The sequence below is a fragment of the Lupinus angustifolius genome, chromosome LG15 (genome assembly GCF_001865875.1).
Source record: "Lupinus angustifolius cultivar Tanjil chromosome LG15, LupAngTanjil_v1.0, whole genome shotgun sequence".
NCBI classification, from domain to species: Eukaryota; Viridiplantae; Streptophyta; class Magnoliopsida; order Fabales; family Fabaceae; genus Lupinus; species Lupinus angustifolius.
In genome coordinates this window covers 18,794,271-18,811,774 of record NC_032023.1, presented here as the reverse complement: position 1 = coordinate 18,811,774, position 17,504 = coordinate 18,794,271, and the positions used below count along the sequence as shown (strand labels likewise).

At 33.3% G+C, this 17,504-nt stretch overlaps 2 protein-coding genes across 7 annotated transcripts in view; one reads left to right on the top strand and one right to left on the bottom strand.

The window, feature by feature from the left end:
- Positions 1–2,868, bottom strand: part of LOC109327353 (protein tesmin/TSO1-like CXC 5) — a 4,663-nt gene extending 1,795 nt beyond the window's left edge. The window contains exons 1-6 of one of the 2 annotated variants that reach the window (XM_019560463.1): positions 2,313–2,868; positions 1,535–1,642; positions 1,232–1,409; positions 739–1,092; positions 337–449; positions 147–241 (exon numbers count right to left, since the gene is read on the bottom strand). In XM_019560463.1, the coding sequence (XP_019416008.1) occupies positions 147–241; positions 337–449; positions 739–1,092; positions 1,232–1,409; positions 1,535–1,642; positions 2,313–2,617 (1,153 nt within the window). In that variant the 5' untranslated portion in view covers positions 2,618–2,868. The remainder of the gene's footprint in view (positions 1–146; positions 242–336; positions 450–738; positions 1,093–1,231; positions 1,410–1,534; positions 1,643–2,312) is intronic. The other variant, XM_019560464.1, reaches the window with a different exon arrangement.
- LOC109328328 (protein EMBRYONIC FLOWER 1-like) lies at positions 8,282–17,110 on the top strand. Of its 5 annotated transcripts, none has more exons than XM_019561742.1 (8): positions 8,282–8,567; positions 8,847–8,951; positions 9,965–10,020; positions 11,931–12,071; positions 12,585–12,952; positions 13,032–13,133; positions 13,286–14,613; positions 15,059–17,110. In XM_019561742.1, the coding sequence occupies exons 4-8, from the start codon at positions 11,977–11,979 to the stop codon at positions 16,679–16,681; spliced, it is 3,516 nt and encodes a 1,171-aa protein (XP_019417287.1). In that variant the 5' UTR covers positions 8,282–8,567; positions 8,847–8,951; positions 9,965–10,020; positions 11,931–11,976; the 3' UTR covers positions 16,682–17,110. The 5 variants fall into 5 exon arrangements, with proteins under 5 accessions (XP_019417287.1, XP_019417285.1, XP_019417288.1 ...); XM_019561740.1 differs by having other exon boundaries at positions 11,871–12,071; XM_019561743.1 differs by lacking the exon at positions 9,965–10,020.

Here is a 17,504-nt window from a genome sequence, read left to right as displayed (position 1 = left end):
TTGATGCTTACATCAAATAAATGTCTTACCAGCACAAAGTTTGCAAATGAGAACAAAAATATTCATCATCACTCACCACTCAGTATATAAATCAAACTCATTATAAACAAGAAAAATGTAGTAACCATCATTGTGTTAGTCAAAACCTGCATTTGTCGTTACAGCAACTCCTGAGAGCATGACTAAAAGTGAACACAGATTCTTCACATTCTCTGGCTGGAGGACATCCGCCAATAGGGACCTTCAGCATGAGCTATTGTTAATTGCATTTTCTTTTATATTTTCATTTAAAAAATAAAATAAATTCTTCAAATAATGATTCAAAAAATCACATACCTGTATGTAGATCTTAAAGACCCTGAAATTCTTGTGTTGGCAGTATCGGATACAAAGGAAGATGACAAAGGTGAAGGTGATGAAGCTATAGGATCAATTTCCTGATTAAAAATCTAAAATAAAGTTAACAATTATATGAAGTTTGGGATGTCAGAGTGTCAAAGCAATTGACAACTAACAGGAAAATAATAAGGAAATCGAGGGAGGAATGCAAAAGCAGTCTATGGGGAAAAACTAGAGATGAGAAAATGATATATGTGCTTTGCAATTCGTATATAATAAATTTATTGTCTTAATGGATTCTATGATTTTAAAACATAATGAGTCTAGCACATATAGAATAACTAAATGAGTATTCAAATAAATCCAAGAAAATGTCAAAATATATACAAAAGAAGGCACCTGTCGATATTGAGCAGTCTGGTCAACAGTTTGATCTGTGGCTGAATTGCCGGATAATATTTTCTGAGCTTTCCTCTTCTTGGCTGTTGTGTGTGTTCCATAGCCAGAGGATCCAAATGCTCCACTGAGGGCAGCATTAGCTGCCTGTTTGGTGTGAACTAGATTATGCTCTTCATTAAAAACTGCTCTTTGTTGGTCACTTAATTCAAGATTCTTGCAGTCCATGCATTTACAATTTTCAGAGCAGAGAATATTGTTTTGGAAGCACTCACAATACTTCTTAAGGCAACCTGATTTCTTGCAGTGACATCCTTTATTGTGCTTTCCTACTACTTGAATTTCAGACACATCTTCCTGATTTCGTTTAAGGCATCTCAAATTAAAAAATAATAAAGAGAACTAGAGCCAAAGTAGTAAATAGTAACATCAAGAAACTTGTCTCAAAAGGCTGTAAAGAACTAATTATATATACTTGAAGGATTAGAATGATAACCTTGGACTCTCGTGATCCTTGTGGACTGCTATCAATTTTTGGTTTGAAAGCATTTGGATTGCGTTCCAATATTACCCCCACTGCCTCCTGTCTGGCAGACTCATTATCCACATCATTATGACAATTTACACAATTGCAGCCATCACAATAAATCCCTGATGCAAAGCACTCACAGTACCTATCATTTGCAAAATTTGTTTTTTTATGCAAAAAGAACTGGAAAAGGGCATCATTGCACTCTGCACAGAAACATGATAAAGTATTCATAGCAAAAGTTTTTCACCAAGATATTAAAGTACTTACAACTTGAGGCATCGGGAATTTTTACAATTGCATTGTTTTTGTTTCTTTGGAGTGCTCTCTTTTAAGCCCACATTTGGTCGAGGCCGTGATTCAGGAGACTCTTGCTTCCTAAAGCAAAACACACATTTCAGTGAAAATAAGTACTACATTTCTCATGTCATGGGAGAATTTAAATATGGAACCCGAGATAAGAGTAGTGTTCAATTTGCAATGGCATCTATTGTCCCATTTGTGTAACACTTGGTGTACATTTATTTTAATTGGTTAGAAAAATAAAATAAAAACTGAATTAATTGAATTCTTTAATAACCTCTACATAATCTTTATTCTTTAGTTAGCACACAATAACTACTTACACTTTCCACCCCAAATTCATATGATAATAACAAACCTCATATAAAAGATAATGATAAACAAATTGGTCATTCAAAGCTACAAGTGCAACAAATTGACCCTCGAAAAGTGTCACCAAGTAAGACCATTAAAGTTTTAATCACCATAAAGTAGTAAAAATTAAGTCCATGAGACATTTTAAGTGTCACTAAATAAGTTCTAATGTGGTTGTATTTTAAATTCTCAGCAACATGGTGAAACTTTTTCTTTGCGGTGGCAACTCGATAGCACTTGTATATTTTGAGGATCACTCGTATCAAAATTGCATGCAGAAACAAGCAAACAAGTTCTCTTGTTCAGCATAAAAAGAAAAAAAATAACAATGTGTATATATATGATAAATAAAAATGATACTTTTTTTCTTTTAAGGATTAAGAGTGCTCACGAGACTTGTAACATCTTCACCGGAAGTTTCTGCACAGGATGCGGAGTCAGCCGTACCGGCGATACCAGCTGCCGCGGTTGCGCTGCTTGCGATTGCGACATTACCTGAGACTGTGAAGCTATCTGCTGATATAACCACGGCGGTTTCACTTGCATTGGCGGCGACTGACATGGCGGCTGTATAATCGACTGTGACGGCCACTGCGGCAGTTTCAGGTGTGCCGTACCACCACGCGCAGCCGTGAAATCCAATTGCCTAACCGATCTCCCCGGAGCTGAATCGAAAGCCGCTTCACTCTGCTCCATCAAAATCGATCGATTTCAAACCACAATCCTACGTTTTTTTACTATAACCGTTTCTAATTGAGTAAGTTCCTGAAACGTTTCAACCTCAAAGTGTCGCCAATATTCATTTACATTCCGGATTGCAATGAAACGACGGCGTTTGAGAGAGAGAAAAGTTTTAAGCTTTGATGGAAAAGAAAACATGCAATGTCGCCGGAGAAATTTGATCTGAAAATGATTCCCTTTATCTCTCTCTCACTCTCGAGATTTTGAAAATTGAATTGAATAAGCTGAAACTTTTAGAGATTTTCTTTAACGGTTGAGATTTTATTGATGAGCTGTGAATGTTTGTTGTCCGTTAGATCTGGAAAAGGGTAGCGTCGCTTTTTTGGTGAAGTGAGAGTGATAGATTTTGGCGCTAATTGAATCCAACGGAGGAGACAGGAATTTCAGATATTCTAGACATACACGTGTGGTGATTATTAAGAGAGAGAAATTTTGATTTGATTTTGTTTCTAAAGTGAGATAATTAAAGTGCCTTTCATTTTTATTTGGTTTAAAATATAAAAATTTGAGGTTATTAAAGTTTAATTAAAGGTTTTACTTGTTTTTTAGTTATTTAATAAGCACGCATATCATTCCAAATTTATTGATTACTTTTGAATGATTTATCACATTAGACGAGTTTTTTTTTTAATTTAGAAAATATGTTATGGAATAGTTAAATTAAATATGTTTGCTAAAATTTAACTTGATTTGGTTATAATGTGAATATAAGCTATAAAAAAATTAACTTAACTTATCTACATTTTAACATTTTTAATTCAAATTGAATCTTTTAGCCATCAAAAAATTGAGATTAGCTCATATTTTCTCAAATGTAATGATAAAATATTATTGATATATTTTAATTTGTAATTTAAATATTTTGAATAATTATGAAGTACGAATCATAAAATTGCACTAATCCATGACCATTAATAAATACAATAGCATTTTCCAAAATATTTTTTTCATGCCTAATAAAACCATGTTATTATTTTAGTCTCTATTATGTCAAATCATAAATAATTATGATTGTCAAATATGTTAGCTTTTGTTTCTAATATATAGAGCTCCCTTTCATCACATTATGCACATTACATATAAATCACCCTAAAGTTAATTGACTACTAATTTTAAACATAAAAAACACACAATTAAATTATGCAATAATATAAGTTTGATACATATTTCATTATTTTTCATGTAATAAGTAAATTATTGAAGAAGCATAGATATGGTGTGTTGGTAATGATAGCATGATTAACATATGAGATAGCAAATGGATCCCAACACTTATTGATGGAGTCATTTATATTGGAAGTGAAAATACCCATGTCGCTACGATTTATTTTACCTCTAAAGAATGTCTTATAAAATTAATGTAAAATATAACAAAATGTGTATCAAAATTAACCCTTAATTACCTGTTAAATATGCATTAAAATAATCCAGAGGGATAGACACTGATATTTTTTGCCCTTGCTTCGGGTTAGAGGTGGAAACTATTGCTCACGTATTAGTTTCATGCGATATGGTTTGCATCTTGCTTTGGTCAGAATAATATTAATTGCTGATATTTTATGACTTTGGTATCAAATGAAACAACTGGGTTATTTCCATAACCATATATAAAACATATTAACATATGTTAATTGTGTTCTGGGACATGTAATTAAGCTCCATCAAAGTGGTATGAAGGTTGAGCCACCACATTTGGCTCATAGGCCAACATGGAAAGGCTAATATATAGTTTTGTGTTTGTTGACACAAATTGTTATCATAAGATAAAGATATGATGTGTTAAACCATATCATGTAAATTAAAATAAAGTATTTATTATTTTTTCTGTTTTTCATTTATTGTCATTGTTTTTGGGATATAGTTTAGAAGCATATATTCTTGTATCTTAATTAACGCGTACCAAGTTGGATCTGGATGTGTAACATACATTCAAATTACCGTATTTTAAATGATTATTATGTTGTTTCGTTCATGGAAACAGTTTATTTATTTATATAAGAAGTTAAGGAATAAGGACATATACATCCACTATCATCAATGTCTTAAAACAGTGGTGATTACTTCAATTCCTCATATATATGTATCCATAGAATTCATGGACCACATCCTGCAATATCGTGTCTTTATTGAGAAACATATCTATTATTAATGAAAGAAATTCTAAAAAAACTACAACTAGTTATTTGATAAAATTAATATATTAGTTTAGTTCATTTCTTAATTTGCATGAAACTATATCAAATTATCTTATAAAACTATATCATAAATATATATATATCAACTTCAAACAGGAACATGTTCCCGATCATTTTAATGAACATTTCTGTAAGGTTTGTTTATAAGTTGAGTTTTGGAGGGAAATGAAAAAACAATAAAATTCAAGAGTCGTGAGATATTCTAAAAACTCAATTCGCAAGTGGACCCTTAGTGTTCTACATTTTATATATATATATATATATATGATTCTATAAGTTCACATTTTATATATACTAGTATGTACTCTTTCAGCGAATATCGCATGAGACTACGTATTTAATTTTTATATATTTCATTTTTTATAATTATAATATATTTGTTGTATTTGGTGTAATTTATATTATAATTTTTTTGTGTTTGTGATAATGTCTAGTTTAAGGTAAGAAATATGATTAATTAATGTATTGGTGGTGGTTAATTAGGATTATATAGTTTTTTTTGTAAAAACTAATAATGTAAAGGGCAAAATAGGAAGTGAAAATTATACCATGTTTTGTCTTTATATATAGTAATAATAATAATTAGAATATATTTGTTGTATTCGGTGTACTTTATATTATTATTTGTGTGTGTTTATGATAATGTTTAGTCTAAGGTGAGAGATGTGGTTAATTAACGTGTTAGTGGTGGTTAATTAGGATTATATGTTTTTTTGTAAAAATTAAATAATGTGAAAGGCAAAATAGGAATTCAAAATTACACCATGGCGGAAATTATACCATGTTTTGCCTTTATATGTACTAGTGTGTACAAACACTTTGTGTCTGCCGATGAATATTGTATGATACTACATATTCAATTTTTTTATATATTTTATTTTCTAGAATTAGAATGTATTTGTTGTGTTCAGTGTACTTTATATTATATTTTTGTGTATTTATGATAATGTTAAATTTAAGATAAGATATGTGGTTAATTAATAGGTTGGTGGTAGTTGTTTAGAATTATATGGTTTTTTTGTAAAAATTAAATAATATTAAAGGCAAATGAATAAAAAAAGTTATTTCAAAGTTTGACTTTATATAGTATAAATATTACGTTAGAAATCATGTATCATCTATACTAAATATGACATGAACTCAGTATTTAAAATGGAGGAAAGTCAAACCCACAAATTTAGGTTAAGTTTTCATCCACTCGTCCCTGTCCAAGAACACAAAGCTAATTTTGTTCCTCACAATTTGGCGACACAATAAACGATGCTGTTCCTCACAATTATTGAAATTTCTATCGCGTCTCTAATTAATTACTGGGTCCCCTGAATTACTTGGGTTATCATAATTCATTGTTTATGCTACTTAATTCATTATTAGGAGCCAAACTAATTAACTTAGTTAATGACTTTGGATATGCCACTAACACCCATAGTTAAAGCTTTGCTTTCTCACTTTAAAAACTAAGTGTTCATAGTTTCTGGAACAAAATGGCAATTCATCTGATAAGAGAGGTTTCTGAATTGTTAGAAACGTGAAAATGACATGACAGTGAATGAAAAAATGCATAATGAATATTGCTATATTTATGGTCTTCATTGGTTTCTTCTCCTTTCCCTTTCTTCCCCTCATATCAGTAACTGAGTTATAGTAAAGGAAATAGTATGGTTAAATCTGTTAATTATCCTATAATATATTCTTCTTATATTTCTACCCAATTAATTAATAATTTACTATTTCAATTGATATAAGAATATTTTATAACAAAAGTAATTAATATGTATAAATTTTGAAAATGGTCCTAAACTATAATATCAAAATGATATTCTAAATATTTATAAATATTAAAGTCCTTAAATTTTATCAGGTCTGCTATGCAAGTCCTTAAAGTTTATAAACTGAAAAATATGATTTTTATGTCACCTTAAAATTTCCAACAGTGCATACTTTCCCTTCCTTTAATTTAAGTTTAGGCATATAAGCATATTTTCCCAAAAATTGAAGCATGAATATAACTGTCCTAAAAAAGGAAAAGATAGAGTAAGTTAATACACAGCAAAAAATAATATTGATATAGCAAAATTTACCTTCTCATCAATAAGGAACCATATCTAGATGATCAATTCTTTTTCTTTTTCCAATAACTATCCCATAGCTGAAATAGTGAGCAACACATTTTAGTTATTAGATAAGGATAAAAATCACATATCTCGACTTGTTATTTCTAATCCTGTCTTGTCCAACAATATATTGTCACATAATATTATGTTTTGTTTTAATATAAAGAAAGAAAATGTTACACATAAATAAATATTGTTTATTGACATATAATAATAAACTGAAATTTTTAAATAACATTTGATCAGCAAATGGAGACATTATATTAGAACATGTATTAAAAGATTACTAAATGATTATGAAGTTATTCATTCTTTACAATGATCAATGAAAAGAAGTGGCATAGAGGGTCACAAAGTTGCTACAATTATCAGTTCCCTTATACCCTCCATTTTAGGGTTTTAAATAGCTAGATCTGAACCACCACTCCACCATAAAGAGAGTGCAAAACACGAACCAATGAAAAGAGTTTTATGTGGTGTGGGCATAAGAAGATATGCACAATTTTCTTTTTCAAATAATGAATGCAACGCTAAGAAAAAGTTGGCGCGTGAGGACTATGACGCTTTATTCACCCCTTGGGTTGGGTCTAGGGTTTTCATCCTTTCACTCTTCCACGATAAATGCTTACTCACCACACATTCTAGCCACGTGGAAATTCATTCGGTACTACTTTGTCTTTAGGTTTTTAATTATGTTTAGGAAATATTAAAGAATGAGCCAAATCACTAAAATAAATATTTTGAGTGGAATTATGATTGTGTTTTTTATTATATCAGTTTCAATTTCTCTTGAATTTATTTTAGTGTTATTCTCTCTCCATGTACAATGATAAAGACAAAATATAATTACTATTATCTTGAAATTTGAAAACATGCACTAAGAAAGGAAAAGAGTATTAATTAAGGAAAGAAAGATAGAAAGTGGACATTTCCATTGGAGATAAGTGTATTTAATATATTAATAATTATGATGTCTTTGATAAAATTAACCAAAAAAAGATGAAAAGTGATACTAAGTTGGAGGCCAATAAACAAATATTTTGCAAATCCATTTAGTAAACAGATTGAAAAGGAAAAATATTAGAAAAATAACCTTATAATTTAAATGATAATTCTAAAATTAGGATTGTTAATTAAAATCTTATAAACCCAAGACATTTTCAAAATTGTTCCCTAAAATAAACATATCTATAAAAAAGGGAGGGTGTATTATTGAATTTAAAGTAGAATTTTTCTTCATTTGTACCATATATGATAGATAGTACATGACATAGAAGTTAGTAGTAGTAATTTACAAATAGTGGTTCATTTATTTGAGATCAGAACAAAAAACAAACAACAAGATAAAAATTCTCTTTCCTTTTTCTTTCTCTCTCTTTCTTCCATCCCGATAGAATCGAAAGCCTCTCTCTTTTAGGGTTTCTGTATTTTCGCACTCAAATTTCTCGTAATCTACTTCCAAATCATACTTCTCAACTTAGATACGTAGATCATTGCTTCAATGCTCTATCTTATGATGTTGTTTGTTTCTGTAGCCGTTCAGATTCGGTGATTAGGTGGAAGAGATCGTGTGTTCTCGTTCGCACGTTAGTTCGGGTGAGCTCTTTTCTTCAGATCGGTTCTTCTTTTTGAATCTATGATTGAAATTTTTGTTTATTGATTTATCTTTCAGCTTGTTTTTTATTTATTTGTTTGTTTTGGACATTAATTAATTAACTTCGTTGTACTGTTCATGGTGTGTCCACTTCAGCTTTTGCTTTGAGTTTCCTTTTTTTTCTTCCGAGTTTTGCTTTATCGCTTCAGTTTTATGCCTTTTCCTAATTTTCTCTCCATTTTTGTTGCTTGCTAATTTGTTTTTTTTCCTTTTGTTAATAGGTAAACTTATATACGCTACTCAACCCTAGGATTTTGGGTTTGTGGGTCGGCGCACATCTTTTCAACTTCCACATCTGGTTTCAGCTCTTTACGTATCTTTACTAGGTGCGTTTCTTAAGTTGTTTTGATTCTCAATTCGTATACTTCCATGTAAGCTCCAAGTTGACTACCTTCATCTCGAATTTTTTAAAAACCCTAGTATTGGTGGTACCACTTTATGTTGGAGCTAAATATATGGTTGGATAATTGTTTGTGGTGTTGTGTCTCTCACGTTCAATTATTAACTTTGAGCATTTATTTGGTTTGTTTTATTCACGAAAAACTAGGGTTTATGAACTTTCATATTTTTCGGGGTTTGTCATTTTATGTGACCAATCAGTGTATATGATGTTTTTATTGTTCTATACTACTTTGTCCTTGTTTAGCTCGTGGCTCCTTTTTATTTTCCAGCAGCTTTGCATAAACCCTAGTAGATATTGCAAAGCTTGATTAACATGTTCTCATATGTGGTGGTGGGCAAAAGAACTGGTTTTGGTGAACATCACTGCAACTTGAACCAAACTACATTGTAAAATGATCAATTTGTAAACTGAACCGGATTATTCTTTGGAAATGGTTCAGTTTTTATAACTGCATTTAACAAAAAGTTTGGTTCACTGAACGAAATTGGCTCCCGATCCCCAAATTCTGAAACAAAGAACCCTAAACCTTTCATGAATTGATCACCATGCATGGTAGCTTCTTCTAAATCGACCCTCAATTGATCCTCCTATTGTTGCAATTTCAAATTTCTCCTTCATTTCTGACCATAGTAGCTTCTGAATTGACTCTCAATCACAATTGAGGGTCGAGGCTTGTCTTGTTCATGAAGTAAATTTCTCATTCTTTTCATTTGGATTGCAGATCTCTTGTTCTCATTTTTTATTCACAGTCTGCTTTGAGGTTCACACAGCCTTCGTGCTCTAACTTCTATTTGTGCTCTATGATTTGATATATAGCAAACTTAATTCCTTAACCTGTGTTTATTCCCGACTGTATGTTAGTGTTTATTTTCTTTAGTTTTTTGTGATCCACATAAGCAAACTCACACTCTTTGCTTGTTTTATGTGGCGTTGCAGCTGCAGAATGTGTTGCATATATTGTTTTATATATGTGAGGAATATGAAAGTTTATGGTAATTTCATGGCTTTGGAGTTTGGATTATAATTTGTTCTTTCTTACTCATATTGTTACTTTCATGGTATGTGGATCTTCAAGATGCTTTATATTTAGATTAGATGTTTACTTTGTTCATTATTTCTTAATTGGTTTACTTGGTCATTTATCCTCCAATTCCCCTTGTTGTGAGTTGATATGCCCTAATATAATTGTTTTCCAAGTTTTGGCAAGATACCTATTTAACCTACCTTTCTGCCATTTAAATTTTATATTCCATAGTGTGAAGCAATAAACTTTTTGGTTTTGGTATTCTCTCAATGGAAAAGCGTAGTTTACTGTAACTGGAAAAAGGTGAAAGTATGATTGGGTGAAAAAAGTGTTTGCTTTTTGTAGATAAATTGGGTTATAATAATATTTCTTATGACTTCCTTTGCTGAGAAACAAGTTATAGCTATGATATAATTTCTCAGATTTTAACTTAGTAATACTCCAAATGGGGATTATAAGCTTGTTTGTGCAAACTTCTTTTGTCAAGACATGTTGGATTGAATCTGAACGTTTGTTGATGCTATTGACTGCTGTGTCTACCGTTTAGTTTATCTTAACAAAAATTTAGAATCCTCTACTATCTATGTTGAATATTTTATTATGTGCCTTGGTCTTGCAGAATTTGCTGCATATATTTATTTAGATTTTGTTCGTCTTGATAAAGATTTTGTTAGTTCCTTGCATCTCTTATGTGCTATTATGTGAAGGCTCTTTGTTAGTTTCCTAGTCAGGGAAGAGTTAACTGGTCCAATCATTCCTATGTCGTATTGGATGTTAATTTGGAGACAAACATCACAGATATACATGTGCCCATTTTTCTTAGGACATTATTTATTATATAAAGCACAAAATTTTCTAAATTACTTTAAAAAGAACACTATTTAGGAATATCGACATTAATGATAGATTACATTAATGTTATTCTGGAGAAAAAAACTGCAGCTTGTATTCTGATGTGGCATCAATAATACTGCTCCAAAACTGTTGTTTGAAGATAGTCTATCACTTAGGAAAGTGTACTTAATTGAGCCCCTGAAAGTATACTATCCTGTGCCAGACTGCCAAATAACTCTGTTGTCCACTGTCTTATAGTTTTGAAATGGGCCACATGTTTTTGGATCCAAACTTAGATTCGTGGAGATGCCAAGCTTAGGCAGTATTTTGATTACCTTGAATTGCTTTGTAAATATACCACATAATTATTCTTTAAGATTATTTAAGTTGATGCTAAATCTTTTGTTATGGATGTTGACATCACATCTTTAGCAGAATAAAGTATAGTGCCTTAGTACCATTTTTTTAAAATTAAATGGGCTCTTGGTTTTTTGTTTAGTTTGATTCCATAAATATCATTTCAAAATAATCTGATTTGGCCTGTATGTTAGTTTGACAAGTTGTTGGGCACTTCTATGAATTTATTCGTTGTTGAAAGCCTGCAGTTATAATGGAGGGTCTTGAATATTTCATTAAATTGTTAGTCAATGTCTACTGCCTAAATTTTAAAAACCAGTTTTGAGGTTTCATACGGGTCTCATGAAAGCCGTTTCCAAAACCAGTTTTAACCAACTCTGAACCTGGAGTGGTTTTGAACCAGAATTTGAACTGTTTATCAAAACGATGCAGTCCACTTTGCGAAAACCAAACCATATTAGTTGTTTTGTTTTTCATGCAAACCAAACCATGAGCACCTTCATGTTTACGGTGTTTTTGTTTTCCCTACATGTGTATATATCTGTTGTTGTCTTTTGATTAATAATAGCTTGCTTAATTCTTAGACCCTTCATTTCCATTTGAATTTAATTTAATCCGTGTGAATAGGAAGACTTCATTCCTGCGTCTAGCTGTGGTTGTTTGTGCTAAGAGGATGTGCATGCATAGTTGTAAAGAATCATTTGTGGCATGGTTCTAATGTTGCACCGAGTTCATGGGATCGTATATCCAGATTGACTCAATCTATATAGATCTCACCAATCCTGTTGGTAAGAGGAATGCGGGCAAATGTGAACATTTCTCAATACGGTAAGCCTTGATGCTACATATTTTAAATCCTACTAACTCTGTCGGTGATTAAATTATGGTTTCTTAGAATACATTGCTTTATCACATCAATGAGTTATACACAGTTTTTAGCTGCCTTCACTTAGCTTCTCGTATCTTATAGCCATTGGTGTCTACAGTAGGTTACATTATTCTAATTATCACATGAAGATCCTGTTGTGTTTTTATCCACTTTAGTACAATGCAGAGTTTGATTTACAAATACCTGCATGTAAGTAAACCTTGGAAGCCAGTCAGTTAATAGATGGCAATGGGGACTACAATAAATAATCCAATGGCTGCTGTGGCCTAAATATTGAGAGTAATTCTGGATATCATAGAATTAATTGGGTGTACATTAAATTATTTCTTTCAACAAAAGTTCTGAAGATTAGATTGTCGTATCATCGTATGTGTGATGTGAAGCTATCTTTTGGTTCCTTTCCATAATACTTGACTTGACCGTTGACACTCATTAATTTTTTATTCATACAGTGGATATGTGTCTGAAATTCGCAAAACAGATTGGAAAGCTTGTTGGCCATTTCCAGTAGATGAGTCTGAGGAACAACCATCACCCCCACTGCTAGATGCTCCAAAATACAGATGTCAGTGTTGTCAAAATTGTCCACAAGTTGATAAAGATGACCAAGCAGACTTTGGTTGTTGCAATACTCAATGCAGATCTGATACCAACTGTAATAATGCAGCTCTCGAGTCTGGTACTCAGAATGATCCTATGCCTGAAACTCTTGAGAGAAGAGACATTGATCTTAATACCAACCTGAGCTGTGTCAGTGATTTCTTACCATTTAGTAATGAGGAAGAAAAAAAAGCTGGAGTTTTACTGAGCAAAAGAATAGGTAACTTCCATACAGTTCGATAAGAGTATATTGTCTGTCATTTACAGTACATGGTTTGATTTTTTTGCATTATCTCCAGACCTTGAGATCGGCTTAGGGGATAATCTCAATCACCAAGTAACTAGTGTTTCATCACCAAAAATTTCTTCAGGCCTCATGCAAGTGCACACGTTAAAAAGAGGTAGGTTCAATTAAATAGAACATCTATATTACTGTCATGCAGCAGGACTTTTATTCCTTTGTATTACTGAATGACATATTTGTGTGTACTATATATTCATACTTTTATTTTTAATTCAAAGAATGGGACTCAGGTGATTTTTTTTGGGACAGGATGGGAAGATAATGGAGTTTCTGATGTTGAGCTTGTTAGTAATCACAACTGCATAGATAAGAGTTCTGTTGAGATTTGCGATGGAGGAACACCTCCTGCAGATAACCGATGCCCAAAAGAAAAAGAATTAATCGAAGCTTGTACAATTTTGGGGGACAGCCTAACCGCAATAGAGGCAAACAATATGACTGATCACACAACTGTACACCCTCCTCCAAAGTCAGTTGCTTGTGGTCATACTGTGCCTTCAAGAAGTATGCACAATATGGTTGAAATTGATTTTCAGGATAATCATCCAGAAAATTTCACTGCTATATCTCGTAGGAAACCTCGAAAGGTTCGCATGATGACTGACATATTAAGTGAAAATGGTGATTTGAAGACTGATAAAATCACAAGACAGGGATCCTCATCCCATGGTGCTTCCAATGCTACTGGAGCTTCACAGGCACACTCAAATTTCCCAAAGAAGGTGGATAATACTCGAGGAGAGTCGACTTTGACAAATATGAGTCAAAGTAGAAAAAGGAAGTTTCTGATGGATGAAGCAGGGAGACCTGTAGATATATGTGTTCATAAGAACCCAACCGAAGTTCAAAAGGGAGATGCAGCCAAATACAATGATGTGATGGCAGGAAGAGGTTTACAAGACACAAAGAAGGGCTACTGGAGTAAATCTGAAACTGAAAAAAACCTTATTATGGGTAACAAGGGCAGAAAGATTCAAGCCATCGATAATCGTTTGGTTCCTGATCCCCACCAAGATCAGCAAAGAGAAAATGGGGATACTTTGGATACTGCAGATGAGGCGTATGCATCTAAAATTCTTTCTACTAGATTTGCTCCGTATGCATTGACAGGTAAAGGGATGGATAAACTTCCTTTACATGCTCTAAGAATAGAAGATGAGTTTAATTTGTCCAAAGGAAAAGGGAAAATGCTGCAAAACGATGGGGAGCTGGATTCTTTATCCTTTCAGAACAATGAAATGCTTCTAGATAATTCATTTGCATATTCAGGGGGAAGAATTGTGTCACGTATGCCTGTAGCCATTCCAATTCCTTCTGCCCAAGGTGCTCTGAGTGGAAAAGGAGTGGAAGAGGGGCTGCAGCTTTCTCTAAACAGCCAATTGGCAGCACAGATTTACAGCAAAAAATGCATCCATCAAATTGAAAATCGCCTACCTTTCCCATTGCCTTTGCAAGAGGGCACTTCAAATGTACATCAACCAAAAAGAAAAGAGAGTGAAACTAATGTCTTCGGAAGTCCAAGCGTTCCTTCCAAGCACATAACAAATGCTATTTCTGGAAAAGGAGTTCGTTGTGAAGTAAGTAGCTAGAAAAGTCCCCTAAATGATTTTTTCAGTAAAAAGGAATAAATATACGTCTCAGCATGAATAAGATGCATTGTTGTGACCAGAAAATGGTGATATGATTCATATTTTTTTTATGGTTGAACTCTTCAAATGAGCAGAACTGATTCTTAGACTGACAAGTGTTTTTGCATGCTAGTTTATTAAGATTATCTTATCCCATGACATTGTTAATTAAATATGACAACTGTAAATATCCTGGTAATGGGTACAAATATATTTGTGTATTCGCTCAATGCACTGTTCCTTTTCATTTTATTTGTTAGCAATGAAGCAATACTATGAATTGAACTTCTTGTCCCTATGAGATTTTCATTGCATGAATACCTTCTGGAGTCTTGAACAATCAAGGGTTCATAGTGAACATATTTCTAGGAAGATCATCATTTTCCTTTTGCAGGAAACCAACGGAGCAAGAAATACAGAAAAAACTTTCGTAGCCATGGAACAACCTAGCATCATGAAAAGATACAGTGAACAAAGAGTGGAGGTTTCTGAACAGGGAACTCTAGATGACATACCCATGGAAATTGTGGAACTCTTGGCAAAGAATCAGTACGAGAGGTGTCTTCCAGATGTAGAAAGTAGAAGCTCGAAGTTGAAAAATTCCAATACGAGAAGGAAAACACAGATGACACTTGGCAACACTATACATAGCAAAGGGCAAATGAGTTTGCTAAAAGAGGGCCAGAAAGAGAAACATAAGGGAACACATAAGAAAAGCAGCATGGTCCCAAGAGAGAATGTGAAGCCTAGCAAAAGAAAGCCAGTTCATTACTTTTCTCCATTTGATGGAAACAATTTACGAATGAATAATCTATGCCCACCTCAATCCCCCTTTGGATTTGAAGTTTCCCGTTCTCAAAATAACCAGTTTTCACATATGGGTTCTAGCCACCTTGGTAGTGCCCAAAATTTCAAGTTCAACAGTAGTCTTGAAGAGAGTGGATCCTATAATGCTGCTTCGCAATCCCAAGGAGGGTGTAGCTTTCACAAGACTATCTTACAAGAGGACGATGAAGCTTCTCGCATTTGGGCATCTTTGACCTTAAATAATGTTTCCCTGGGACATGATGTACCCAAAAAGGTTGTTTCTCAGCCTTCTAGTGCTAAACCGGGCATCACTTCACCTCAATCTGGTGCACTACATAGACGGAGCATGAGGAGGGATATTGATCTAAACTGCATAAACTTGCATGTTGCCAGCCCAGAAATACTTAATAGGAGTACAGGTCCTGGAACCCTCAGCAGGATAGATGGAGGGTACCCATTTCCTGGAAACCATAATGGAATCCAGCCTCATCAAAATATGAGGGGATCTCCTGATATGTATTCAAATGAGACAATTCCAGCATTGCATTTACTCAGCCTTATGGATGCAGGCAAACAATTATGTACACCCTTCAATGAGAGTTTCAATGCTCAAATGCTTAGAAGACCCTCTTACCATGGTGATTGCAGTACCAAGTTGGAGATTGGTACATCTAAGACCCATAGTACTCAGAAAAGGCAATCGTCTGACTATTACAGCAGAAATTACTCATCAGATAAAGCAGGTGGCTGTTTTCTGGGTTCTCCGGCCTTTGTTGCATCTTCATCAAACCAGCATGATATGGAATTTATAAGAACTACTGGTGCTTTTGCTGGTAGGAGTTCAATAGAGTCTGGAAAGAAAGAAAAGACAAAGGGCTCCAACTCAGCCATGCAGAAGAGAGTTAGTAATCAGTTTGGCTGGCCTCGTCTTGAAACAGAAACTCCAGTGCAACGTAAATTGGAAGTTCGTGGTACCCATGAAACTTTTTTACCTGTGAGAGCTAATTTGGGAAACTCATGCATGGTGAACAGAAATCCAGCTGATTTCACCATGCCAGAAACAGGGAATGCGTACATGATCAATGGAGAAGATCTGAAATTCGAAAAGAGTATACCCAAGAAGAGGCCTTGCTTTCTGACTCCGCATGGATGCAAGCACCAGAGGAAAATTCTGAAGGGAACTAAAATGAACGAGCATTCAAAACATTGAAACCCTTCATTATTCCATAATGTGGTAGCTTTACAGCATCTTAAGAAATTTCATGCTGAAGCTATGGGTTTATGGTTTATGCTACAGCTTTTCTTAAACAATTGCAGCAGGTGGAAACCCGTGTTGAAAAAACTGAGTAATATATAAATCAGACATTGAAGGCCAGAGTGCATCTATTTAATTACCCTATTGTAATAAATTGTAATTAGTGTTTATGTGTGCAAAAAAATGTTTTTTTGGTATTTTATGTTACTGTAATAAAATTTGCAAGGAAGCCTCGCAATAGTACCTTAGTTTGAAACTGTTAGTTTGAACTTTGAAGTCATAAAGTTCATGGGGTGGCCTCAGAATAGCCCCATATAGACTTGCAATACTGTTATAATTATTACAGTTGCAGATATAGTTTGTTGTGGATATGTGAGTTCCTTCCTACTTGACACATAATTAGGATTTAGGCTTTTTATTCTTCCCTCCCCTATCTCTTCCTTCTCTTCTCTCTCCATGCTCAATTATAAAGTTGGTATGATGTTATTTTTTTAGAGTTTATACCATGTTCATCAAAAGCTTACTCAGTAGTGACATGGTATGGGGCAGAAAAATTAGACCATTGATTATAACTAATCTTTCTTTGTATATCAAAGGTTCAAGGTGATTGGATAAATGCTTGAGCATTCTAATAACCATAATTACTAGCAAATTGAATGTGAAAGGTCTGAAATTTCAAGCAACCATCACCTCTGGTGTGATTGTTTTTTTTAACTTACCTGAAGTTTACTAAATATCCAAAGGGATGAAAAAGCGGTTGATCTATATCTATATATAT